General features: G+C 34.3%; 1 protein-coding gene across 5 annotated transcripts in view; it reads left to right on the top strand.

Moving 5' to 3' along the window:
- Positions 1–26,984, top strand: part of Rap1gds1 (Rap1 GTPase-GDP dissociation stimulator 1) — a 94,513-nt gene that overhangs the window by 37,506 nt on the left and 30,023 nt on the right. For 3 of the 5 annotated variants that reach the window (XM_048333376.1, XM_048333375.1, XM_048333379.1), the window contains 2 exons: positions 3,002–3,127; positions 15,819–15,965. In XM_048333376.1, the coding sequence (XP_048189333.1) occupies positions 3,002–3,127; positions 15,819–15,965 (273 nt within the window). The remainder of the gene's footprint in view (positions 1–3,001; positions 3,128–15,818; positions 15,966–26,984) is intronic. The other 2 variants (XM_048333378.1, XM_048333377.1) reach the window with 1 other exon arrangement.

Raw genomic sequence — 26,984 nt, 5'->3', positions numbered from 1 at the left:
AATTTCTCTTTTCTTTAACTCCCCCCCCCCCACATAATTGTTTTAAATGGCTATGGCAATAGTCATTTTATTCGTATGTACATTTCCCATTTACTGTTCCATTCCTTCCCTTAGGGGATTAAGGGAAAGCACTACTAGTCTTAGTTATTTGTATCACTTACTAGTTTTGGTATAGGATTCTTGAGCTTGCCACGACGTTATTCGTCTTCATTATCTTCCATATATATGTTGCTTTATGTTGTACCCAGATAGACTCACTTTTTTCCCTGTCTTTTCTGTCCTTCTGACAGTGGTCCTTGAGATCAACAATGCAGTTGCTATTGTGCTGTTTTCGCTTTCATGAAAAACATCTGTTTCTTAAATTTCCATGTAAAAATATTTCAGAAAAAACTACAATGAAGACTTCATTTATATAATACTTAGTTGATCCTGTAGTGCATTATTTATATCCAGTAAGAGAATCTTTAGAAGAATTATAGTAGGAATGCTTGCACATGATTTTAACTAACCTAGTTTTGTAAACATAAGGCAAAACTAGAGTATATATAGTCATTTGTGTGCCTCAACTGATAAAATATTATTTTTAGATGTTTTGTTTAATGTTGGCTACATCGTGTGTGTGTGTGTGTGTGTGTGTGTGTGTGTTGGTACTGGGTTGAATTTAAGGCTGGCATTCTACCACTTAATCCAGATCCCTGCTTTTTGCTTTTTAGTAGCTAATTGGAGATAAGAGCCTCTTGAACGTTTCTGCCTGAACTAGCTTCAAATCCCAATCTTTGGATCTCAGCCTCCTGTGTTACTAAGACTATAGACATGAGCCACTGATACCTGGCTCAAATTCTTGTTACAATCATGTATTTTTACCAACCAAGTAATTCTGCTGAGTATAAAGTTTGAGAACCAAGTCTTGCCCTGTTAGAGAAGCATAGTTTGGATGGACAGTTATGCTACTATTTTTTTTTCTATCTCTTTAGATAGGAATGCAGAATTATTTACCAAACATGTTTGTAATAGTAAGACAGGGTTTGGGGGAGAGCATCACTAGAGATGTGGAACTTTATTGTGTCTTTTTTCATTGTTTTCAAATTTTCCCTCTGTTCTGTGTGTTTATTTTAGTGTGAAATGTGTGTGTGACCTAAAAGCAACATGGAGTCAAATGGAAGCTCTAGAAAGAGCTGTACTATTTGTCAGGTAGTTTAAAGTATAACTTGGCACTTTAGTTTTGGAATGTGCCTTCATCAGTTTCTAAGCATGGTCTAGTATTGCCTTGATAACCTGCATATAAGTCACTTCTTTTCTCATCATGCCTCACATTTTCTTTGTATTTCAAAAGAAAACTATACAAAACTATCAACAATAATCTTTAAAATCCTACTTTAAAATAGTAGGATATCCTCTTACTCTTAAAGGTTTTAGTGACTGCTGAAAGTTTCAGTACTTTACTTAGAAGTACCTCTCTGACTGTTAGATGAAAGACTTGTTTCAAAGATGATAGCTCTGGTGATAGCGCTATGTGATTTTTTTTTTTTTTTAATGAAAGGGGGAAAAGGGTAAGATATAGACTTCTTGAAAAATTTATTTTTTGTTGGACGAATTATGCCCTGAGGATGATCTCTTTGTTGACTAAATATATTGACCAGAACATACTGATGATAGATTGTGATGTACAGAGTGACTGATGGGAGAATGTTTACCAATTATATATCTTTACTTCCTCTTACATTTTGTACTGGTCCATCGTGAGGCACTGTTTTTTGTTTGTGTTTTTTTTTAAGAACATGCGTTTCTTTTTTTTTAATTATTTGTTTATTAATTGAACACAAATTTTTTGACAAGGTGTTGTGCAAAAAGGGTACAGTTACATAGTAGGGCAGTGTGTACATTTCTTGTGATAGCTTACGTCCTGTTTTTCTATCTCTTCTCTAGGTCAGGTAGACATATATACAATATACAATGTATCAAGAACATATACAGTAGCCACGTGGCCACGCCCAAGAAAGTTCGCCTAGGGCTTTAAATGTAATGTCGATATTAGACCATATGTCGACAGTAGTCTTATATGAACGTACATGCATAGCTTTTGAGCTATTGTATTCCCCTGAGAGGTCAATTTTTGACCTTTATATGTTGAGTAATTGTTTGGTTTTAGTTACATACTGTTGGGTCGCTGCCCTAATCCTGTGGGGAATACTATTTGACAAGCAGTTTTTGGTTTCACAGACTTGGTCTCTACTGTCTCCCCATCACCCCATCTTAACAGTCATATATCAGGGAGATCATGCCCCTTTGTTTTCTGTAGAACATGCGTTTCTTATAAGCAACTATGAGAATATTATTGGGAGTTAGTAAGTCAAGAATGGTGTACTATAAAGATAAGGGAAAAAGAAGTTTCACATAAAGGGAGCTTAACCTTTGGTGCTTTAATACATGTGAAACATAAAGTGGATTTTAATCGAGACTAGAAATGAAGATGAGCAGTTTGCAATTCTATCACATTTTACCAACTTCAAAAAAAACCCTATTATTTATAAAGACTCACTGGAATAGCTTTTAAAATTTTATATTTTGGCTTTTTAGAGAACATATAGTGAAAACTAGGCAATTTGGTGGCTTGGTTTATAACTGCATCACTTTAATTATCAGGCTCATACAAAGAAAATTGCCATCATTACATACCACTTCTAAAGTGCATCCAGTTACACTTAAGAGGTTGGTGATAAATTAGTTGTAATGAAAGTTAATTAAAAATTCCTTTGGTCTATAGCAGAGACTGTCAATAAAGCAAAAAAGATGACCCTACTCATTTTTGTGTACCTTTTTCAAGCTATATGTAGTAGGGTTTTAAATAGGGTGTTTTAAAACAACAACAACAAAATATACTCTTCAAATATTAAACCACTTAAAACATTGCAACAGTAGGCATTTGTGTTATGAAGTGAGGTGCAAGCTATCATTTGTGATTCTTAGGTTTTTACTTGAATTTAGTATCTCTTATTTTCAGAATTTATGCGAATTCCCTGTGTGGATGCCGGATTGATTTCACCACTGGTGCAGCTGCTACATAGCAAAGATCAGGAAGTGCTGCTTCAAACGGGCAGGGCTCTAGGAAACATATGCTACGACAGCCGTAAGTGTTGCCCTGTCATCATGTGTTTAGGAATAAATTCTAAAGGATTATGATTTTCAAAAGAATTTTGCTTTGCTGTTAAGACTGACTTTGCTAGGCTAAGAGCTTAATGTGGACCAGTATGACCTGGCTCTTATTTAACAGAACCAATAGAAATTTGGACCATATGTATTCTGAACTAAGAAGTTACCGGGAATGCATTTTCTCTTCCTCCTATCACAATAAGTCAAACGTAAAACTTTGAGACTTTCAAATTAAGCAAAAATATATTTGCATCTTTTCCAATTATGTTTATTGAAGTACTATTACTGGATAAAAATGCATATGGACAGTTTTTTAAAAGTTTTTCTAAGTCTGTCCAAATACATTTTCCTTAGTTGCCATAATACAAGTGTTCATGTGAACTTAACCACTGTGTTCTCAAAAGCTAGATTGGCCCACTATGTTTGCATTGACTCCATTTCTATTTGTCATATGTCATTGTCATTTCCACCGCCTTCTGTAACACACTGTGCTAGATAAAGAAAGCAGGAATCTGAGGATATGAGTTTATTGAAAAGATTACTATTTCTACTTAACCTTTCTATGTGTAAACAAAATATTAAGTATATTCTTTTCTTCAGGTAGGGAGAGTGCTATCATTTGAACTCAGAGCCTTCTGCTTAGAAGGCCAGCACTGTACAACTTGAGGATCATACTTAGCCCCTTTGGCTTTCTGTTATTTTGTTTCCCAATAGAGTCTCACTGTTATGTTTTGTTTTGTTTTTGCCTGGGCCACCCTGAGCCATAGTCCTCCTCTTTATGCTTCTCACATAGCTGAGATGACAGGCTAGGATGCTACTGGAGCTATTGGTTTAGTTGGTGAGAGTCTTGTGAACTTTTTCCCTGGGCTAGCTTCATACTACAATCTTCCCAATCAAGCTTCACTTCCCAAGTAGCTTGGATCATAGACATGAGCCACTGTGCTGGGCTTGAGTATATTTAATTAAACTTATCCCAAGTTTCCTTCGATTTCTTTTTTGGGAGCCCAAACCACATATTTATCATTCACCTTGAAAGCCTGCTAGAAATGTACTTGTATTTCTTGAAAGAAACTATGTGGGCCCTTCTGTGTCAAGCAGTTCTTCAAAAGTGATTTGTATCTGTGAACCATGGAAAGTCAGAATGTCCATGTATTTATGATGGAAGAAAGAAATAAGAGAATAAACTGTAGCAGTTGTATAATAGTTCTGTAGCTGTGGTGGTCTGACAAGCCTCCTTTGTTCTCCTTTCCTTTAGTTTTGTGCCCTACGTGATGATAGCCTGATTTAAGATAGCAGTAACACATGGGAGAACATGAATTTTAACCCACAGTTTTCCATACTCCTTAGTGCCTGTGCATTTTCTTCCCTGATCATCTTAGAGTATGAACTTTATTTGTAAAATGCTAGTGCATATGCACTTCATATTTATGACTTTATTAAATGCCCCAGCTTGTCATAACAGGTCTCAAACTAAAAATTTTACGTATATTTTATGGTTAATTTTAGTAACACATATTGCAGAGATCTCTGCACAGTAGTACTTAAAGATTTATAGTCTGTATGTACTTGGAGAGTATTGATTATTTTGGTTTTTATTCTTATTGTTCTATATTTGTTACTAGAATTTTTTTTTATTTTTTATTTTTTTGGCCAGTCCTGGGCCTTGGACTCAGGGCCTGAGCATTGTCCCTGGCTTCTTCCCGCTCAAGGCTAGCACTCTGCCCCTTGAGCCACAGCGCCGCTTCTGGCCATTTTCCATATATGTGGTGCTTGGGGAATCGAACCTAGGGCCTCGTGTATCGGAGGCAGGCACTCTTGCCACTAGGCTATATCCCCAGCCCTGTTACTAGAATTTTAAGCTATCAAAAGTATTGCTTATTCCTGTTCAGCTTAGTTATTTTTGAATTGCACATTATTTAAATATGGGGAATATTATCTGACTTGAGTACTTTTGCCTTAGAGTTTCATTTCCTATTGGCAAAATAGAATAAAAAAGTGAGCTCTTGTCAGTAATGCTATCATTCTCGTGTGCAGAGTAATTTTTTCCTGAGTATACTAAAGAACCTTAACATTAGTATAGTAAATGTCCAGTTGGTTAATTTGTATCTTAATCTGTTGTTATAGCTTTTATCATCTCTATTTTCTTTATCTTTTGAGATAGGCAGTGTACAGTTTTGTGGCCATATTTGTTTCATTTATTTATAAATATTTGCAACTACTTTTTCTTCATTTAGTTTAATAAAGATTATATTTTAAAAGATAATTAGGCATTGTGAAAACAACTTATATTTTTTATTCTTTTAAACTTCAGTTAAGGGAAATGAAGTTAGCAGTATTAGAAGTGAATAAATATAAGAACTAATTTATTTGTATAAATAATGGGATAAAAATGTGTTCATTATGTCATGCTGTTTTATGCATATAATCTGTTATGCTACATGCTTTTTTACCCCTTTAGTAAATTAATTTTCTGTAATTGCTGCAGAATTATTATAAGAAAACTACAGAGCCTCTCTTTGAATTTCAAGAATGATGTAAGAGTCTATAAATGTAGTGCTGTACGGTTACTTGTGATTTTACTGGAAATACATTTCCCATTATTTTGTAAAACTGGCAGTTTTGAGATATCTACAAGTTAGATTTGTCTACCTTTTATGTTTTGAATGGCCTTGATTTTGATTAATTCATCAAGAAAGCAGTGCTTATTGTTTAAAGAATCAAAGGCCACATATGACTTCAACTACTAGGAGCTTCTTCCACATAAATTATATATTTTTAAATTTATGTTTTATTCAACTTAACCTTTCTGAGCAATCAATTGACCTACATTATATTAATGTACTCCAAATGAATGATTTTAGTGTGGTTTTACTCAGGAAGAAAGAGTAGGCTTGCGTTAGACAGTAAAGATAAAGGATACAGAAACACCATAATTAATCCACACCTGGAGAAAAACGGAGAGATTTGTATGCATGTTATAGAAATTCTCAAGTATATTTCAGCTAGCAGTTAACTTGAAAGAAGCAAGGTACCCCCAGTAAAAGAAATGTCATAAAATTCACAGAAATCTTTAGGGAAGAAGTGGGTCAGATTCAGTTTTAACAGCCTCAGCAGTTCCCCTTTTAGGAGCTCTTCCTAATGGAGAGGAAATGGTCTTATATAATCCTAACGTCAAAGAACAGACTGACATAACTATTAAATGGGACAAAATAAGGTGTTGTTGCTGATGAACTTTTTGAATCCCAGTTTCCTTCTTGTATATGGAGATGAAAGAATCACTAGCTGGGTATAATTTTCATTTCAAATTATCTGGTCTAGTTTCTTTTACAAACAGACTCTTAAGACACTTCATTTATGGGTTCCTTTTTGTAAGCATCCATACTTTTGATAAAAGCCATCATTTAAAAACTCTTTTTCCCTTTAACTTTGCCAAAATAACTCTTTTTATGAGAAGTTTGACATCGTTCAGATCAAAGCAGAGAGAAAAATTGCATTTTAGTGCAGAAAGGAACCAGTAAAGCTGTGTATGTGATGGAATCTGTGCAGGAATGGCATGGCATGTGTCTGAAACGCATGCTTTGGCCTGTTGGGCTTCACATTTCTCTCAAGGGTGATACAAGTTGAAAAAAGGAGCTATTCTCTCCTTATCTGACCATCTTAGTTACATTTCCCCTTTTATCAGGGGTTTTTCTTATTACAACTGTGCATATTTAAAATTGCCTGTGTACTCACATGGTCTTAGAGTTTTGAAAAGTTTTATGTTAAATTACTATCCTATACTTACAATGACAACCGAAATATTTGTGGGTTTTTTTTTAATTTAATTTTATTGTCAAGGTGATGTACAGAAGGTAGTAAGTACATTTCTTGATGAACATTTTTAACCCTTCCCTCTTAAGGGAAATATTTGTGGCCAGAGATTGTGGATATTACTAGATCAGATCAGGTATTTATCTTTTATATGAAGAGCAAAGTTATTACATAAATGAATGGGGTACATTTTTAAATTAACTAAATATGCCTCTGCAAAAAATAAACTAATGCTTGTTTTTTATTTCCTATTATTGGAAAGATAGGTACATTTAGGAAGTTTTAAGATACACTATCTCACATGGTATGGAAATGAAAATTATATTCTTGTTCACCAAGTGAATATTCAAAATAATTTAGTAATTAGGCTTGCCAAAGTCAGTGTTTATGGAATAAATACTTATGAAGTAAATATTATGTATTTACTTCAAGTATAAACTGAAAGGGTACTGAAATGTGTGTGTTCCTCACTGCATATTACTGATTATTGTGATATGATATTATCTTTGAATACAAAAAAGAGCCCATAGTTCTTACTACAAAGGCTGAAAAATAATAGTAATAAAATATTTTATAATGCTAGATATGTTTATGCTAATACAGTAAAGACGTGCTTTGAAATTGCCTTAAACAATCCAAAATATATTTACAGTAGTTATTCTCAACAGGGAAATGTTTATTTCAGTGACATAAATTAGGTTACTTGGTACTTCCATTAAAGGGCTCTCTAGGCTGGTTGTCTTTTTTTTTTTTTTTCTTTTCAATTTAGTTTTGGAATAGAACCGGTTAGCCTGTTAGTAAAAAGAAGAAAAAGAGTTTTCAAGTTAGATTAATCTGTTTTATCTTATGACTGAGTTTATCAAAGTACATCTTATTTATAAGAATAAACAGCTACTACTTTTAGATATAATAATTATAACTGTTATCACATGAATATTGTGACCTCAGTGTAAAGATGACATCTATATACATTGAAACTGATGTTGCTTTCATAATCTTGCCTACAGTTATCTAGAAAAAATAGTCCAAAGCTGAGCCTACGAATGTACACTTAGATGTGTAGGAGGTGAAGATTGAGGGAATCAGGGTTTGAGACCAGCCAGCCCCAGCAAAGTTAATAAGATCCCATCTCAACTAATAAAGATGAAAGTGGAGATATGTACCTGTGGTCCCAGTTGTGTTATGTCAGAGGTATAGGGTTGAGGCAGAGGCTGGGCAAAAAAACAAGACCCTATTCAAACATAACTAAAGCAAAACTGGCTAAGGGCACATCTCAGCTGAGAAGGGCTTGCTTAACAAGTGTGAGGCAATGAGTTGAAATTACCATAAAAAAAGTTTATCCAAAAAAGCCAACTTTTAATGTAACAGAGAAAATAAAATGAACAGGAGCATATAATTTGAGTACAGTTACAGAATACATATTAAATATGTGGGCTTTGACCAGAATAATAAAATCAGTAGATCATCAGAGTATTAACTTCAGCTATTTTTAACATAATTATAAATGTGTAGTATTGTAATATGCCCCAGAAGACAGTAAGTCAGTATGAATTCCAGCTTTTTCATTTACTGAGTTATCATTTAGTCCTTCAGAGTTTAGTTTTCCTCTGTGACCGTGAGTTGTTACGTGGATTGAAAAGTATTTATGTATGAAAATAGAATACAGATTATAAGCTACTATGCAAAACAAATATCATCATCCTTATTTCTAAAGTGTTCTGTGACTTAATATATATCTACAGTAATGTCTCCAAGATGTTTACAATGAGGAAGTAGGCATGGGAAACCTTAGAAAGGGAGGCAGAAATAAATCTTTTAAGAATCAGGGGTACTAAGCTATGTATAAGTATTTGTTGAATCTAAACTTCTGGCAACTAATATGAAAAACAAATTGGCATCCTATGTAGTTTTTTTTTTTTATCTTTTACTAAAAGAAATATTCCATTTATTTAAAAAAAAAAAGAAACAACTCTACAGACAGAATGCTAAGAAGGAATTATTATTAGGATATCCTTAGTTCCCTAGGTGATTCCGGGTACATCTGTAGTTTAAATATATTTAAAGGTTAGTGACTGGTAGTAGAGTATGTGATAATAGGTATCTGCAAGTCTTGTCCTTTCTGATTCTTTACCCTTAGAGGAAATAGGATCTTTCTTTTGTTTTTCACTTGACATCAAGATGAAATCTCTCACTTATTAAATTGGTTTTAAGAAACTTTGGATTCTATAAATGTTAATAAACATCATAGAAGAATAAATTAGCTCTTTTTTTTTTTTTGCCAATGCTTGATCATTCCACAAGTAGTACTGTGTTAGAAAAGGTACTACCTTGTAAAGAGATAGAGTAGAATTTTTAGTAATGGTTGCTAGTTTTGCACATGTGAAAGTGGAGACAGCATATGGCAAAAGAAGGTGACTTTCTTTTTCAGTTGAAGAAATCATGCATGTGCCCCACAATAATTATTTTTCTTTTCTGGATGCCAAACTCCCTCCTAATTTGTTTCTGAGTCAAAAAGCCTAGCCGGCCATTGGAATTTTCCTTTCCTGGTTAAACAGTTCTAGGTAGGAACCATTCTAGGAAGGTCCATTTGTAATACTTCGAGCTTTTAATCATGCAGAATTGCATGTGCATGTGTTTTTGTCCCCGTACTGCCTTCATTTCTTCCACCTGTTAAAAATGAAATCAAAGTTTAGATTTAGGAAACATAGTTTCTAGTCTGCTTATTGAAGTCCTTGTCGTGGATTATCCCCTGTTCTTTTAAATATTTTAATTTTACTAATTTTTGTCTTTATAATCCATGTGAAGTACTGAGAACATTATCCTCTCTTAATTAGAGTTGTTCCTTTTATAAATTGAGAGCATTTCATTTGGCTCAGAGGGCAGATAAAAAAATGAGTAATACTGCAAGGTGAACAATTCATATTTTCCCCTATGTAGTATTTGAAATTAGTTCTGGTTAAATTCTAAATCATCTCTATATACATGTTTCTATAAATAGTCTAGCATAATTTCTTTTAAGTGTAGTTTGCTATATAGACATCTATTTAAAATATTTAGAATAGAATTTAGTTTAATTAGTGTCTTACAATATAGCCACCAGCTCTTCTCAGCATTGGGAATGCCCTACCATTGAACCACATCCCTACCCTGACAGATATAATTTTGATCTTGAATAATTTTATCAACAAATCGGAGCAATAAAAAACTTACATTGTTAGCTTAATGCTATTTAAAAGTAGTTTTGTCTATAATTTTATGGAAATAATTTTTTGATAAGCCTTCATAGTCTTGCTAATTAAGATAGACACATCAAAGTATAGGTAGTAGAGAAATATGGCATTTCTCTAGTAAATATATTGTCATTTATGCATCTTCTATCACAAAGAAGATTTTTTTTTTTTTTTTGCCAGTCCTGGGGCTTGAACTCTGGGCCTGGGCCCTGTCCCTGAGTCTCTCCGTGTAAGCACTCTACTACTTGAACCACAGTGCCACTCCTGGTCTTTTTTAAGTAGGATTATCAAACAGTTTGAATCAATGGAATCCAATATCAGCAGCAAATATCAGCAGGCAGCTTTGAAGTACCCATCAAATGTTGTGCTGTGACCTCATTTGAATCTGTATGTATGGTACTAGTATTTTGTTGGTAAATGAAAGACTTTATTCTTTTCCTCTTCTCCTGATCTAGGATTATACCTGTAAATATACAAACACTTGGAAATTTCCCTGCATAAAAGCATCAGTTAAACCTGAGTATAATATCATGTCACGAAATTACAAGTTTTATGCTTCCTTTTTGATGTATGAGTATTTAATGATCATGATGGTTTTTTCCCCATGACTCATTTTTATAACTTCATTGATGTAATATTTATAGCTTTCTCTTTTATATCCAGTTTGGGGAATATTTTGCTTGTACCTGGAACATGAAAAAAATACTGCTTTTGAATCATCTCATAAAAGCTGTTGGTGGGTTCTTTTTTGTTTTTTCCATTTGAAAGCTTTAAAAATGTGTGAAAATGTCTTAGGTGCATGAAACTCAACACTTAGGTCAAAAGATGGGAGAAATGTAAGTATCAGAATTAGTTTTCTTTCCTACAGAATTCATAAATATCTTTTTTCTTTTTTTTTTTTTTTTTTTTTGGCCAGTCCTGGGGCTTGGACTCAGTGCCTGAGCACTGTCCCTGGCTTCCTTTTTGCTCAAGGCTAGCACTCTGCCACGAGCCACAGCACCACTTCTGGCCATTTTCTATATTATGTGGTGCTGGGGAATCAAACCCAGGGCTTCATGTATATGAGGCAAGCTCTCTTGCCACTAGGCCATATTCCCAGCCCCTCATAAATATCTTTTGATGTTACCTTTTAAAATAGTATAGTTATGTGTGTCTGTTTACCATTACTCTGCTCCAGGAATATATTTTATTTTGTACTTAACGAAAGTAAATAGCATATTTTAGGAGTAGATAGGACAAAATTGTATACTATATATGATTTACAAAACAGATACTACTCATAATATTTTTCTTGGTATCCATACCCTGGATAATATGACTTGAGTGTTTTATTCAGCAGTGGCGATGAGTAAACACCAGAAAACCATCACTGTTGTGCCTTTGTGTTCTTGAGTGTATAGATCAAATCATTTAATCCACAAATATTGATTGAACCCACTGTGTTCAGGGCACTCTGCCAGATAATAAGGATTGTAGAAGTAAATAAAAGCAAGAAGTTTCTATTTTTGTGGAGCTCACCTGCAAGACAATAGATAATAAACAAGTAAATATTAAAAAGATGTATTTGCAGATTGTGATCGTTAGTATAAGGGGAATGAATAAAGTGAGGTAATGGAGACTATCAGAGCAATCTCTGAGGCCGTTAATTGAACTGAACTTGGAGGAAGAATGAGTTAGTTATTTATATAGGGAAGGGGAAGAATATTGCTTGCGGATGTGTAAGCAGTTACAAAGCTGAGAGGAGAATCTGTTCAGCCTGGACAGCGGGATGTGAGCTACTCAGGAGGCTGAGACCTGAGGATCTCAGTTCAAAGCCAGCCCAGACAGGAAAATCTGTGAGATTTTTATCTCTCATTAACCACCAGAAAGCTGAAAGTGAAGCTGTGGCTTAAGTGGTAGAGTGCTAGTCTTGATCAGAAAAGCACAGGGACAGCTCCAAGCCCCGAGCTCAAGTTCAAGAATTTGCACACACACACACACACACACACACACACACACACACAGACGCATGCATACACACACACAAACACACAAATAGAAACAAGGACAGACAACAGTGAGCAGAAGATACAGGTTCATATAGAAACCAAGGAAGTGTTCCATCAAAGGTAAGAAGAACTAAGTTTTAAAAGGGAGTAGTACGAGGATAAGGTGAATTAAGCCAAGGTGTTAAAAATGAAAGGAAGGTTGTTCTTCCTATTTCCGTTTCCTCTGTGAAAGTGAGTGTGTGGTGTGTGTGTGTGCTATTGTGCAGAAGCCGAGAAGGCTTCATGATAATGTGACAGAGTTGTGTGTGAAAGATTGCAGATGGCAGCTTAGGGTTTGTTTGTTCATGCTATTAGGTTTGTGATTTTTACCGTTAAGAAAATATCATGCAATTGCTTCATTCTTGGGTTTGCTTCTAAATTTTTTTATTTATTATTATTATTTTATTTTATTTTTTTTCCAATCCTGGCCCTTGGACTCAGGGCCTGAGCACTGTCCCTGGCTTCTTTTTGCTCAAGGCTAGCACTCTGCCACTTGAGCCACAGCGCCCCTTCTAGACGTTTTCTATGTGGTGCTGGGGAATCGAACCCAGGGCTTCATGTATATGAAGCAAGCACTCTCGCCACTAGGCCATATTCCCAGCCCCTTCTAAATATTTTTTATTAAAGCTCATTCTCTAGGAGTTTGGAAACTTCTTGTTCTCAAAACAGATCTCAGTGAAGGGCTTTATGACTTTCCATGAATTTTGATAGGCTAATTCCTTTTTTTGAGATGGGCTATTGGAACTATAGTATGTGTTTAAATGTACATCCAGCTCTGATGTAGTGTGAAGAATGAGCAAACTTATTCTGGGAGTTACTTTTGTTTTGTTTTGTTTTGTTTTTTGCCAGTCCTGGGGCTTGAACTCAGGGCCTAAGCACTGTCCCTTGCTTCCTTTTTGCTCAAGACTAGCACTCTACCACTTGAGCCATAGCACCCATTTCTGGATTCGAACCCAGGGCTTCATGCATGCTAGGCAAGCCCTCTACTGCTAAGCCACATTCCCAGCCCCTGGAAGTTACTTTTGTGACAGGCTCATCATTAAAGAATGTAAAGTTGATGGTTGTACTTTTTCCAGTGACTGGATGTCTTGTAATTAGTTGGAAATTCCATTTCCATAGATGATAGCTCAGAATGTTTTACAAATTCAATGTTACTAATTAGGAAAATGGCTAAAAGTGAAATTTTTTGCATATACAAGTTTATTGAAATTGCTTTTAAATGATCAATAATATTTAAATAATATAACAAAATGTTGGATCTACCTACTCTATTAAAAAGATACATAGACTTGTATAATGATAACTGTGGTCATATGTATTTAAAATTCTATCACCTGTTTTGGTATGGAACAATCATTCCTTAGAATCACTAAACAGTGTGAAGAATTTTAATAAAACCCTATTTTCCCATATCCTGTTTAGAAACCAAATTAAGAAACTAAACATTAATAGTTAATAGTTTTATCTCAAGTGACCATTGTTATAATATGTATGCTTTTCTCTCAAATTTGTTAATTTCTAATGTGGGGATTGAATTTCTATTCTATCACCAACTCTCAATAACTGTGATGAGTAAAATGCTATATTAGAGACAATTCAAAACAGGAAGGATAGAGGGAAAGAAAGGAAGAGAAGCATTGTGGCTCTGAAACACATTACAAATTGGCCTTCTAATTATAATTAGGCTCAGATTTATTGCATTATAAAATCAGTGAATACATTTTTAATTGGTTTCATTATTGATTTTTTGAACACCAATTTAGTGACCAGAAGCCAACAAAACCTTTAAAATTAACTGCAAAAAGCCTTTCCATTCTTTAAGGATTTTTTTCTAAGTCTTAAGCATGCAGTTTATATATTGATAGACCTGATTTCCTCAATAATTAGAATCAAATACTATTTAAGTTTTGCAGATTTCAGGTTGATATAAACCATATGTTCATATTATTGAGTGCTTGAGTATTTAGATTGGTAATCCTAACTTGGTAGTCCAGTTTTCTATGACATCATCCACATATAAAGTAACCAATCATCTAGATAGTTTCCATTTGTTACTGGAAATAAAACTTGAGAAATTGAATTTCTGGGGGTTTGTTTGTTTAGTTTTGGTTTTCTTGAGACATTCTCAGGCATCCCTGCCTCAACCAGTATGCTAGAATTACAGATATGAAGTAAGCGTGCCCAGAGGAAATAAGTGATCTCTTGAGTGAAATTTGAACAATGTTCTTGGCTGATGTGTAATAGGACAATTTAATTTTCTGTAAACCTGTTAGCTGAGTTACATAGGATACTATTGTTTATATATGTAACAACATAATAAAACTAAGCGGGCATGGCATAAAATTAAGTGAACAAAACTCTTATTTAAGTTTAGTGTAAGTTCCTTAAATCTTATAAGTTAAATATGGATATGTGTGTGTGTACCATAGAAATGATATGTAGTAACTTTCATTGTCTATAATGTGATTCAGCCTCACTTGCAAAGACATGACTTTAGAAAAACCATTTTTTTTAATTTACTAAATTTCTCTACTTAATTCCTTTGTGTGCTGTTTTCTTTATTATATTGCTGAACTGGCCCCTAGGACAACGAGTCACCAAGTTTGGCTAATGAGCAATTGAAATGTACCTGGCTTAAATGGAGAAGTAACTAAGGTTAAAATGTACTTGGATTTTAAAGTTTTATTATGGGGAATATAAATATTTCACTAATAATTTTTATAGTGATTGCATGTTGTAATGGTATTTTAGACATATTGAATTGAATAAAATATTACTAAAATTAATTTTTAATGTGTTTTTACTTTTTAATGGGGCTACTAATGACACTAAATTACACACATGGTTTACATTGTAGCTGTCATATGTCTTTTGAGTGGTACAGTTCAGTAGACTATCATAAAAGCATTTCATATGTTCCAGCAGTGAAATGACACTTGTTGTGTACATCGTACATAACATCTTTTGACCACTGATTATAATTTGAAAGACATTGGTAAGGTAGGATAGAGGTGATTAGAAAAAAAATAAAGCACAAGTCAAGGATGAATAAAGAAAAGAAGGAATGTGCCCTGGCCAATAGAAAATATCATTCATTAGAGAGCCCATAGTACTAATATTTAGGCATTACATATTGTGACCTAGAACTAGATTTAATCATGTACAGTCTTCTTGGATAATAACTGACTTTGAAATATGCACTAATAAAATATCTTTAATAGTTTGCAAGGCGAGGAATACTTAGTTCCAATTTCTTCATTATACTAAACTGTCATTTGTTAAAGGATAGAGGATGAAACTGCCACATCGTAAACAAGGACTCTGAGAAGTTCTTTAAGCGCTAATGTGACACAAGTGAGAATATTTTATTTCCTCTTAAAACATAACTGTCTCTTTCCCCCCCCATCCCACCCCCATTTCCATGTTTGTTTGTTTTATTTTGTGGTTTTTTTTCTAGCTAGACATACTTAGTTGCCCATCTTAGTCTTATTTTCGACTTATTAAATAAGGAATAACAAACATTGTTATGTTTTGTATTTAAAATTGTAAGGTACCTTTCTTTTTTTTTGTTTTATTTTTAATTTAACTCTTTGTTTTACAGATGAGGGCAGGAGTGCAGTTGACCAAGCAGGTGGTGCACAGGTTGTAGTTGACCACTTAAGGTCACTGTGCAGTATAACAGATCCCGCCAATGAGAAGCTCTTGACTGTCTTTTGTGGCATGCTGATGAACTATAGCAATGAGAATGGTAAACAAACCTGAAACCTTGCTTTATCTCTGGGGGAAAAAAAAACTTAAAATAATCTTTACTGTAGTACACAACAAATATTTGAAAAATGCTGAGCAATAATTACATTACAGTGATTTACAATTACACAATGGTCTACTTTACTGAAAGGGATGAGTTCTTGCAGGGTTGTTGAACCTAAAATCAAAACCATGTGGTGTGGCTTAAGTTTTCTTACTGTAAACATTTTAGAAATAAATACACCAAAGTAACTTCATATTTATTACTTTCTATTAATAGATACCAGGAATAGTCTTAAACAAACATTGTTTTAGAAGAAAATTATATTTACTTGGAAAAAATTTAAATACTTCCAATAAAATCTGGCTTTGCTAAAACAAATTTCAGAGAATTGAAGAGAGTTCATGTTGCAAGTAGGTAAAGCCTTTTAAATAATTTCTTTTTTTTTTTAGAACCTGAAAACATGGGCTGGGGATATGGCCTAGTGGCAAGAGTGCTTGCCCCGTATACATGAGGCCCTGGGTTCAATTCCCCAGCACCACATATATAGAAAATGGCCAGTACTGGCGCTGTGACTCAAGTGGCAGAGTGCTAACCTTGAGCAAAAAGAAGCCAGGGACAGTGCTCAGGCCCTGAGTCCAAGCCCCAGGACTGGCCAAAAAAAAAAAAAAAAGAACCTGAAAACATTCTAGAACCTGACAACAAATGACAGATGCCCTATATGATAAAATTAATGGGAAGAAAAATATTAAGATTTCATATTGATATTTATATGACAAGATTCTAATTATTATCCTCTTACATAAAAACTGTGAAAAACACTTAAATTTCATATGTTCTGCACATATAATACAAATAAGTCCTTTCTGTGATTTGTTTCAAGTGGCATTTTTAATTACTGTACATTACTTAATGGTGGGGGAAGGGCTCATCACCAGGCCTATTTACAGTGTATTCCAATCAATCTACTCCCCCCGTCATCCTTCCTTCGTAAAACAATTTCAACAGGTTTCATCATTCTTTTCATTGTGCCATTTTAATTTGTAGTGTTTCTACAGACATTTATCTATTGAATGTGTAATATTGTTCCTTACTTTCATGTGTTCTACAGACACATGGCCTTTCTCAATTTTCTTTTCTCTTATTGCATTCATGAGTCTTAAGAAATATTCTCAAGAAGTTAAATGAAACCGGTGAACCTTAAGAAGTGACCATTCTTGATTGGCCCGTGATGTTCCCTGAGAGTGAGTAGTAAGGACTGTGGCAATTTAAGAGCTCTGGTCCCTGAGAGTTGAGAGTGTTGTTCTTCCCTCACTGTTTCAATGAGGCAACTTGGCCAAATACTGATGGATGGTTTGGAGAGAAGAGGGGGAAAAGGAAGCTGAAAAACCTTGATTTTCAAATGACATCTGATTTTCATTTTTGTGCTGGTTCTGGGGCTTGAACTTAGGGCCTGGGGCTGTCCCTGAGTCTTTTTGTTAGAGGCTAGCACTCTACCACTTAAGCCACAGCTCCCCTTCCATGCTTTTTCATGGTTGATTGGAGGTAAGAGTCTCATGGACTTTTCCTGCCTGGGCTGGCTTCAAAGCTCAATCCTCAGATCTCAGCTTCCCGAGTAGCCAAAATTACAGGTGTGAGTCACTGATGTCCAGCTGAGGTTTTTTTTCCAGTGTTGTATTCCATTTTCTTTTTTTTTTAACACTGTACAAGCTAAACAGAAAGTATCATCAGGACTTATCCAAAGAACACCAGTTTTAAACCTAAATTTTAAATTATTCTTAATATGGAAGAATATTGCTATTTCACTACCCCATGAAACTTGAGCTAAAAATAAAAACATTGAGTCGTCAGTCTGGCCAATTTCTTCTTTTTTCAGTGAATCCTTTTGGAAGAGAAAATAACCTCAATGTTAACAGGAGAATCAGAAAGGACAAATCTGGGCAGATCTAAAATGAGGCTATTTCCTAAGCAACTGAAACTTAACCCCACTACAGAGGCATCTGTATTTCTTTTAAGAAATCGTCAGTTCTTCATGTTGTTTCTTATCTCTTAACTTCATTCCATGCCAGGTATTCAGTGGGAGAATGTTGTAAGAAGGGTACATAGAGGGGACTAATTATGAAGCCGTTAATAGCAGAATTAGTCTTGTTAAGCAACCAAACTGCTTGTTAGTCCTTGGATAAAGCTGTTCAAAAGTCTATGTGAAAGGCCAGGAAATGATCAAATAGTGCTTAAAACTACCATTAACTCTCATCAAAGCAGGCAGAAACTGAGTTTCTGTAACAGAACATGACAGGATGTGGAGAAATATAAGGTGAAAGTAATGATTTGTAGTATACATAGTGAAAAACAAATACATTAAGAAATAACTTAGATACTTGGGAAAGATGTATTAACTTTTCTCAGAATATTGTGAGAATGACAATAGTGTTTGTGTCTTATTATTCCCGAAACGGCAGTTTGAAAGGTACCATTTGAAACTTAGAAGATATAATCCCAGCCCATGGAGTGCCTAAGCCAGAGATGTGTGCTTTTCAGAGCTAGCGTAGGCTACACAGAGAGGAGTTTAAGGCTAGGCTAGACAGCTTAAAAACTACCTCAAAAAAGAAAAAAATAGAATATTAAGTGTCAAACAGTGAATTATCTTCTTTCTCTGTTCCTTTTTCCTCTGTCATGGGTACCTTAGTTTTTCTTCTTAATGTTTTCACTTAGGTCTGGATCTGCTTTGCATATTAAACATGTTTGTTTTTGTGTTTAAAGACAACCATTAGGTCATCTGTACTCCTTCAGATCATTTGATATTGATCCTTTTCACCAGATGAATTGCTAAAATTAAAAAAAAACTGATAATAGATATTTTTGAAATCTGGGAGGTACCTTCTGACACATGAAATTTTTTTTATATATGAATTTGCCATTGAATTGAATAAAATATATGAATGATTAGGTACCCTCCTTTCTGCTTCATTGGAAAAGTCAACTGTTTCTGGGCCCAGTAACCTAAATCTTTTGTATAGAAAGGGAGCTTTTAGCTGAATAAACAATTTTTTTAATATGCAGATAAGACAGTATTGAAACTGACCATAAAGACTCACCAATTGAGTTCCTCTGAAGAAAACATTTTCAAATATTTCATTTGTCCTGAAAGTGGATTAACACCATACAGAAGCTTAAGAGTACTTTGATTCAGAGACCTCTGTTTATGCTTTGCAACTCTGAGCAATTTCATGTTTTTAGTTTGTTTGCTTCTAATTTCTATCAGTATGGAGGTTTGAACCCAGGGTCCTTCGGCTTGCTGGTCAGGTACTTCCCTGGTGAGGCACACATCTGGATGAATCTGCCTTTTGCTTGTGGGGAAGTATTTTCTTCATTAAATAATTTAGAAATATATATATATATATATATATATATATATATATATATATATACTCTTCCAACTGTATTAGTTGTTATACCTTATCCAGGTACCTGCCATTAGCAGAAAAGAGCACTGGAAACAAGTAATAAGTACCAGAAGTATAGTTAAAAGTTTTCCACAGCTTGGTAAGTCTGCCTGTGTACATCTGGAAATTAATTATTGACAATAGAAGCAAACTCACAATCAAAAGCAAAGTCCTTGGAGACCAGAATAAGACCTTTTTAAGGAATTTATTCGTGGGCACCATTATTATTACAAAGATCCGTGATTTATCAATAAATACCTAGTGGAAACCTGTGAGCGTTTAATTTTTATCTTAATACAGTTGAAAGGGAAAGAATAATCTGTGGTACTCTCCCCAGAATATTTTAAATGATAAGAAGCCATATGTGCCACTAGAAAAAATTCATTCCTTCCAAAATTAGTAACATAATATGCAGTCTATGGCTTCTTTATCTGACTTTCTATATACAAATATATCTTATAGCTATATGTTTATGTAAATGATTTCTGTAAAGACAGCAATATTTTTATATATCTTAGTATAATACCTTAGTTTTGAAAGACTAATTTTTCTTTTGTGTGGTTCCTGAAATTTTTCTAATATATCTTCATAATAATTCTCTTACTTGCTGCATGGACTGATGGCATACAATAAATCAATACATGGCCTCTTTTTAACCATAATTTAGTTATCTTAGGAAATGTAATTTTTGGGTTATGCTATTAAAGATAATAACTAAATTTAACTATTAAGGTTAATAATTAATTTAAGTATTATATTCGCCATAATACTTAAACTCATTTCTTTAAAAATAGATCTCTGAAGTACTTTCTAACTTAAGGATCTAGTTTGAAGATCATCATTTTGTGCCTGTTGTTTTTCTAGCAATAATTTTATATTTCTAATCATGCTGTCCATTTTTCCTTGTGAGTCCTATCCAATAATTTGTTTTTTGTTTTTCTTTTTTTTGCCAGTCCTTGGACTCAGGGCCTGAGCACTGTCCCTGGCTTCTTTTTGCTCAAGGCTAGCACTCTACCACGTGAGCCACAGCGCCACTTCTGGCCGTTTTCTATATATGTGGTGCTGGGGAATTGAACCTAGGGCTTCATGTATACAAGACAAGCACTCTTGCCACTAGGCCATATTCCCAGCCCCCCAATAATTTGTTTTATTGTTGTTCATATTTAAAATAAAAAGAGAAAATATTAGCAGGGAATGATACAAATTTTTTAAAAAAGCAAAAACCTGAATAGCACTTTAGTCTCAGCTATGTGTTTGTTCTTACATTTTGGTACTACTTTATTACAGGGCACAAGGATTATTTCCTAGATGTTAGATGTTTAGAAAAATGGTGTGTTTCAGGTGACTGAGGAAATATTTCCAAAGTTTAGTTACAGTCAATTCATGCCAGTTAATGCTTCTATATTTCCTAAATGCTGGAATCTTTTAAAGAGGGAAAGATAATTCAAAATGCAAAGTGGTTTCTTTGTAATTACTGTCTTTTTAAAATGACACTAATTTTGCAGTATATTGTTTTAAACGTATTTTCTGTTTATTTTATGAAGACATGGGAGAGGTATGTTTAAGTTGTCTCTATATGTTAAATAAAGTTAAGTATTGTAAAAATTTTTATAATGTAGATGAGAAATTGTTAAGCTATTTTATTCTTTATTTACTGTTATTCTTGTATTCTTTAATTGGCTGTAATTTTGTTTGTAAAAAAAAAGTCTGAACTTCTATGTCCTTCACAAAGTTTTCTAATCCATCTCCTGAAGCAGGTTGCGTTCATGAAGTTCTGTTACAAATGTTACTTTAAAAAATAATTCTGTGAAAGAACAATTATTCTGGTGCCTTTTGCTAATTCTGCCTATTAAATTTAACCAATTAGGCTCAGCCTAATCCTAGACTGTTACTGTGTTCATGCTACTTCTTCATAGACAGCCTGAGAACGGTTTTATTGGAAGTGCATCAACTACATATGCTGCTCTTCATTCCACATGTTCTCATACTAGCATTAGTTTGAAGCACTGTGGCCATTGTAGAATGAACTTCTGAATGCAGAAGTCTGACATTTTTATCTCAGAAAAATGAAATGGTTATGGTAGTTGTGCTGTCAGTGATCCAGTCGCCTGTATTTAAAGCTTAGCACTGTTACTACAGGAGCAACACTGTCTAGGCCTTACCAGCTTTCAAAGGGCTCGGCAGTGGTGCTAGTATACTGTGATACCCAGTGGTACTGCCTAGCTGTCCATCAGTAACTGGAGGCAGTACAGAACCACAATATGTGTCCAGAGTTGATCTTCTCTGACATGATTTCCTTTTCCATAAACGATTTTCATGATTTCCTTTCCCAATTAATCATACATGTCTCTGAATATTACTTTTAAATTTTTCTTCATTGTGAAAATGTGAGGTGGGGGCGGGACACGGGCAAATGCTTTTTTATTTTATTTTAATTTTTTTTCAATTTTTTATTATCAAACTGATGTACAGAGAGGTTACAGTTTCATACATTAGGCATTGGATACATTACTTGTACTGTTTGTTACCTTGTCCCTCATACCCCCCTCCCTTCTCTCCCTTTCCCTTTCGCAAATGCTTTTTTAATCTCAAAATTCACAAGATGTAAAGAGTTCTTCCCAAGTTGAATTTTTTTTATTCCAAGACTCACTGCTTTAATAAAAATTGAGTAGTTAAAACAGTTCTTTGCACATTGTTTAATGCTGTAAATTCTCAAGGGAATATATCTGTGTCCTCCATTTTTCATGTTTGTACAGTTTCACCATCATGAATTACTTCTGCTTCACATCTCAATTAACTTCAAGCTTTTCAACATAGGAACAACACATAGAGACGTTTTTCTCTGTACTCGGAAGGCCTGCCTTCTTTTGAAAAGGAATATCAAAATAGTCACACTGAGTCTGAAAGACTGGGTCTCTGCTGTTACTGATGCTGCTACACTAAGTTGAGATGCGATGGTAGCAAGCACATGATATTGAACACACATAGATTTTTTAAGTTCCAGGAATGACAGTAACTAAATACTGAGCTGCATAACCTTGCAGTTTCTGACATTACAACTACAAGTGAATAAAATATTTTTTATTTATTAATGTATCTCAGATTTAGGCCACTAGAGAGAAATTGCAAACCACTTCATGCAAATTAACTTCTAGGAAAAGCAGCAATCTAACACTGTGTCTACATAGCTTAATTTGCTGGCAAAATGGGTTATAGGTGAGGAATTTAAAATGTCTTGGAGATGTGGATAACTTATTGTTATAATTTGTATGCTGTAAATAACACTGTAACCTTGTGTAATTTTTAAATTGTGAAAACTAAGCGATAAAGCTATTCTTTTAAAGGCCAGAATATCATTTTGTGAAATGAGAACTATTTGCGTTTATTAAATGTCCTAAGGTTTACATTTTAGAACATAAATGAATCTGACATTTAGCTTAGTTCGCTATGTAAAAATTCAGGCCTATAGCTTCAACTATTATTATAGATGTGGCCTTTATTTCAGCAATGCCATGTAAGAGCAGAAAATGAATTGGGGTTTCCTTAGAAGTTTTTAAGCTACAGCTGCCCATACTCCTCTTAAAAACACTTTAAACTTTAAGACCCCTTTTCCCCCCTGAGGTGAGAGCATAGTTGGTTTTTGTTGTTTTGTTTTTTGTGCCCATACTAGGGCTAGAACTCAGGGCCTGCTTACTGGTGCTCTACCACTTGAGACACAGCTCTGCTTCTGGCCTTTATGGTGGTTAATTCAAACTAAGAGTTTAAATGGCTTTCTTACCGGGGTGGCTTCAAAGTACAATCCTCAGATCTCAGTCTTCTGAATAGCTAGGATTATAGGCATTAGCCACTAGCACCCAGCTCTGAAAGCATAGTTTTTTTAAATTACAGTAGGCATATCTATAAATTTTATTTGTATTTTATTTGCAGTAAATAATTTAACCTGGAGTGATAAAAAGGAAAAAAAAATCTGTTAGATTAAGATTAGCTGTGACTAGATTGAGGACATTAAATGTGTTAGGACTCTTAAAGATATTAAGCCTTTTTTCCTAATTTTCTTGTGATTTTTGCTTTGTAGTTTTTTGTTGCTGCTGACCTACATTACTCATGCATGTAATTTTGTTATTTATCTTTAAAACCTTTATAATAGGGAAATTTGGCCATATAAAAGACTTTTCAAAAAGCCGGAAAGAACTTTTGAATTCTATTTTTCAATTAACTTCTAATGTAAATGTATTGTTTTGAATTTCATATTCTCAATATTTTTATTTTCTTTTCCTTTTTTTTTGTTGAAATTGCTTTATGTCATTGATATATGTAGCCTTGGGATGGAAGCACTAATCTGCGCACAAAAATGTAACATATGTATGTTTTAGGTAGACAAGGCTTTTTAAATAATGGATTTGAAGTTGATTGTAAACACACATAAATGTGTTTGAGGCTGTGAATATGGCCTAGTGGTAAAGTGCTCACCTTGTATACATGAAACCCTGGGTTCGATTCCTCAGCACCACATTTATAGAAAAAAGTGGGAAGTGGCACTGTGGCTCAAGTGGCAGAGTGCTAGTCTTGAGCAAAAAGAAGCCAGGGACAGTGCTCAGGCCCTGAGTTCAGGCCCTGAGTCCATGCCCCAGGACTGGCAACAAAAACAAAACAAATAAACATGTTTGAATATCATTACAGTTACATGTCCAAAAAAAGGATTAGAACCCGAAAGGAAGTAGGGCTCACACTTGTGCCTGTTGTGTGGTTGACTCTACTCACCCTCTTACTAGCCCTGTTTACATCTCTTTCCTTTTCACTGATACACACCTAAAACCCGCTTAAATCTAGAGTGCCATTTCAGAGAAATCACTTCTAATTTTTATTTTCATATCCTGTTTTTAGAAATACAGATGTTCCATTAAATCAAAGGCGGTTTACTTCAGTTTTCATTATGTTCAAATAGTTTTGAGCCAATTTTTGATTGCAGATTCTTTTCGTCAGCACTTCTGTTTGTTTCCCCTGTATCAACTGAGTACAACCCATGTACCTGTGATTGGGGTTTACAATGCAAGCCTGCAGGCAGCAATGTATATTGTGCTATGAGTAACATGGCTTATCACCTATACATACTAATGTGCAACTATTTTGAAGTGTATTTTATTTTGACACATTCATTTTTAAGTCCTATCCAGCAGTAAGGTTGATAATCTTACAACATTCACTTTAAGAACAAGATAAATCTTTTGTTTTTAACTTTTTAGTTATTGGTCGACATAACTTTCAGTCAACTGAAATATTCAGCATACTTTTCTGGACCTATAATCTAGTCTATACTAGTGTTTTAAACATGAAAATTAAAAATCAGGGGGAAAAAGGTTCCTCAACTTGAGATCTTCTCTCCAGATCTCCATTCTTTGGAGTTGCCATGAGTGTGACCTGAAGAACTTGGAACCATTGAAATTCAAATGTAGGTAGGTAAGTGTTCACACCAGCGCATGCGTTGATTGCCTATATCTCTTTGTATATGCATCCGTACTGCACCCCCTCAGTGCCTTTCTCCCTCTTCCTCCCCATAGATCATGTAGGGCCTGTGTCACGTTGATATCCTGTAATTTTGTAAATCTGTATTTTGGTCAGTATATTTGTCTGTGATGTGTGTCAGGAACAGTTTATTTTTTAAAAAACCTTAAGATGTTTATGACATTGTGTTGTCTAAAGATTGTCTTTCACACATAAGTGTTTGCTCTGTATGAACCTGAGTTGCATTGTTGTAAAATGCTGTGTTTGTTGAGCTCTGATAAACACTCTCCTGAAGTTGATGGTGTTTGTTGAAGGATGTAAAAGTCTTAGTCTTGCGATTGTTCCACATACTCTTTCCAACGTGTCTACAGAATGTGAATTGTTCCTAAGAATTTCTTCCTGTTAATTGTTCATTTAAAAGTCATACTCCTGATTGCATTCATGGGCTATTACATCATGTGATGAACATTCACAAGCTTTCTTTGAACTATTAAAAAAAATTTTTCAGATAGTTCAAATGGTAGTTCACCTGCCTAGCAAGCTCAAGGCCCTGTGTTTAAATTTCCAAAGTAGTCATTTGTTTCTATTGGTAAGAATTAATACAGACTTAATTGCATAAACAAGACCTTAATTATTTTTAAACCTACTTAATGGAAACAAAGTTGAAAATGAAATACATAGGCAGACTAAATCTGTAATATTCCAGGTTTAACTAGAGCTCCTACTCAAATAAATAGGATTGAGAGTCTCATTACTTCATTAAGGTAATTCCTTTCAACTTATCTGAGCACCAGAATCTATGACTATATAGAATATTTTTCATTTTTCCCCTGTTATCACATCTTCCAGGCATATATTTGAATTCAGAATATCTTTTCCATAACTTTTTTCCCCTACTCTAATTCCCTAAGAATGAGTTAATCCTTTGACAGTGGTTTTTAAACTTATTTCTCTGGACCCTTTTGGACATCTAAAAAGTACAGAAGATCTCAAAGAACTTTTATTTATGTATAACAGTTATTTGAAAGTAGTATTTCATTTTGAAATAAGCCTATATGTCATGTAAGTAATATTACAAATATATTTTCAAAAACAAAATTGTTGAGAAAAATAGCATTATTGCTGTATGTTGAGGCAGTAACAGCTACGTACCCAGTTTGTGGAGTCTCTGCCTGGTTTGGGCTACCACAGCAGCATTTTTACCTAGCGTACTCTTTGTGCTATCAACATGAATATCAACATAGTTTTAAAAATAAGTAAAATCTTAGTATTTTTATTTTCCATTTATTTTGTTTTATTTTATTGTTTTGTTTTGTTTCAGTCTCAGTCCTGAGGTTTGAACTTGAGGCCTGGACACTGCTGCTGAGCTTTTCTGCTCAAAGTTAGTGCTCTACCAGCACAGCTCCACTTTCTATTTTTTGGTGAATAATTGGAGCTAGGAGTCTCATGGACTTTCCTGCCTGGTTTTGAACCTCCAATCTCAGCTTCCTGAGTAGATAGGATTACAGGCATAAGCCACCAGTGCCCAGCAAATCTTGGTATTTTTATAAACAAGATATTGAGTTTGTGATCTTCTAAAAGGGTTTTAGGAATTCCACGTGGAAAACTATATTCCAGGATGCCTATGCACCTACAAAATGAACATTACATATCTATCAACCTGCTAAAGGTCTTTTTAAATTTTTCTTTCTCCTCTGTAATTATTCAAGCAGAATTTCTTCATACAGTGTGAACAAATTTTAGCGTTACCTTGAGTATGATTGTTGTTTTAGTCAGCAGCATAGAAGTAGATAGAAAAGAAAGCCACCAATTGGCCCACAATGAGTGTCCAATTGGATGACTATTTTTTTCTCTTGTGTGTAGTGTGTGTGTTGTATGTGAATATAACATGAATTGGTTCCTGAGTCATTTTAAAACATTTTCTTGAAGTAAAATGATTTTCATGATGCACACGAGTTGCTACTTTTTCCTTTTGATTGGCTACAATTTCAATTTTTACTGGTGCAAAGACTTTGTGAAGCTCTGCAACATTTCTTAATTTTTTTTGCCCCTCTTTTCTTTGGAACCAAAATTT

This window comes from Perognathus longimembris, chromosome 24, assembly GCF_023159225.1.
Source record: "Perognathus longimembris pacificus isolate PPM17 chromosome 24, ASM2315922v1, whole genome shotgun sequence".
NCBI classification, from domain to species: domain Eukaryota; kingdom Metazoa; phylum Chordata; class Mammalia; order Rodentia; family Heteromyidae; genus Perognathus; species Perognathus longimembris.
This window is presented reverse-complemented; position numbering and strand designations above follow the sequence as displayed.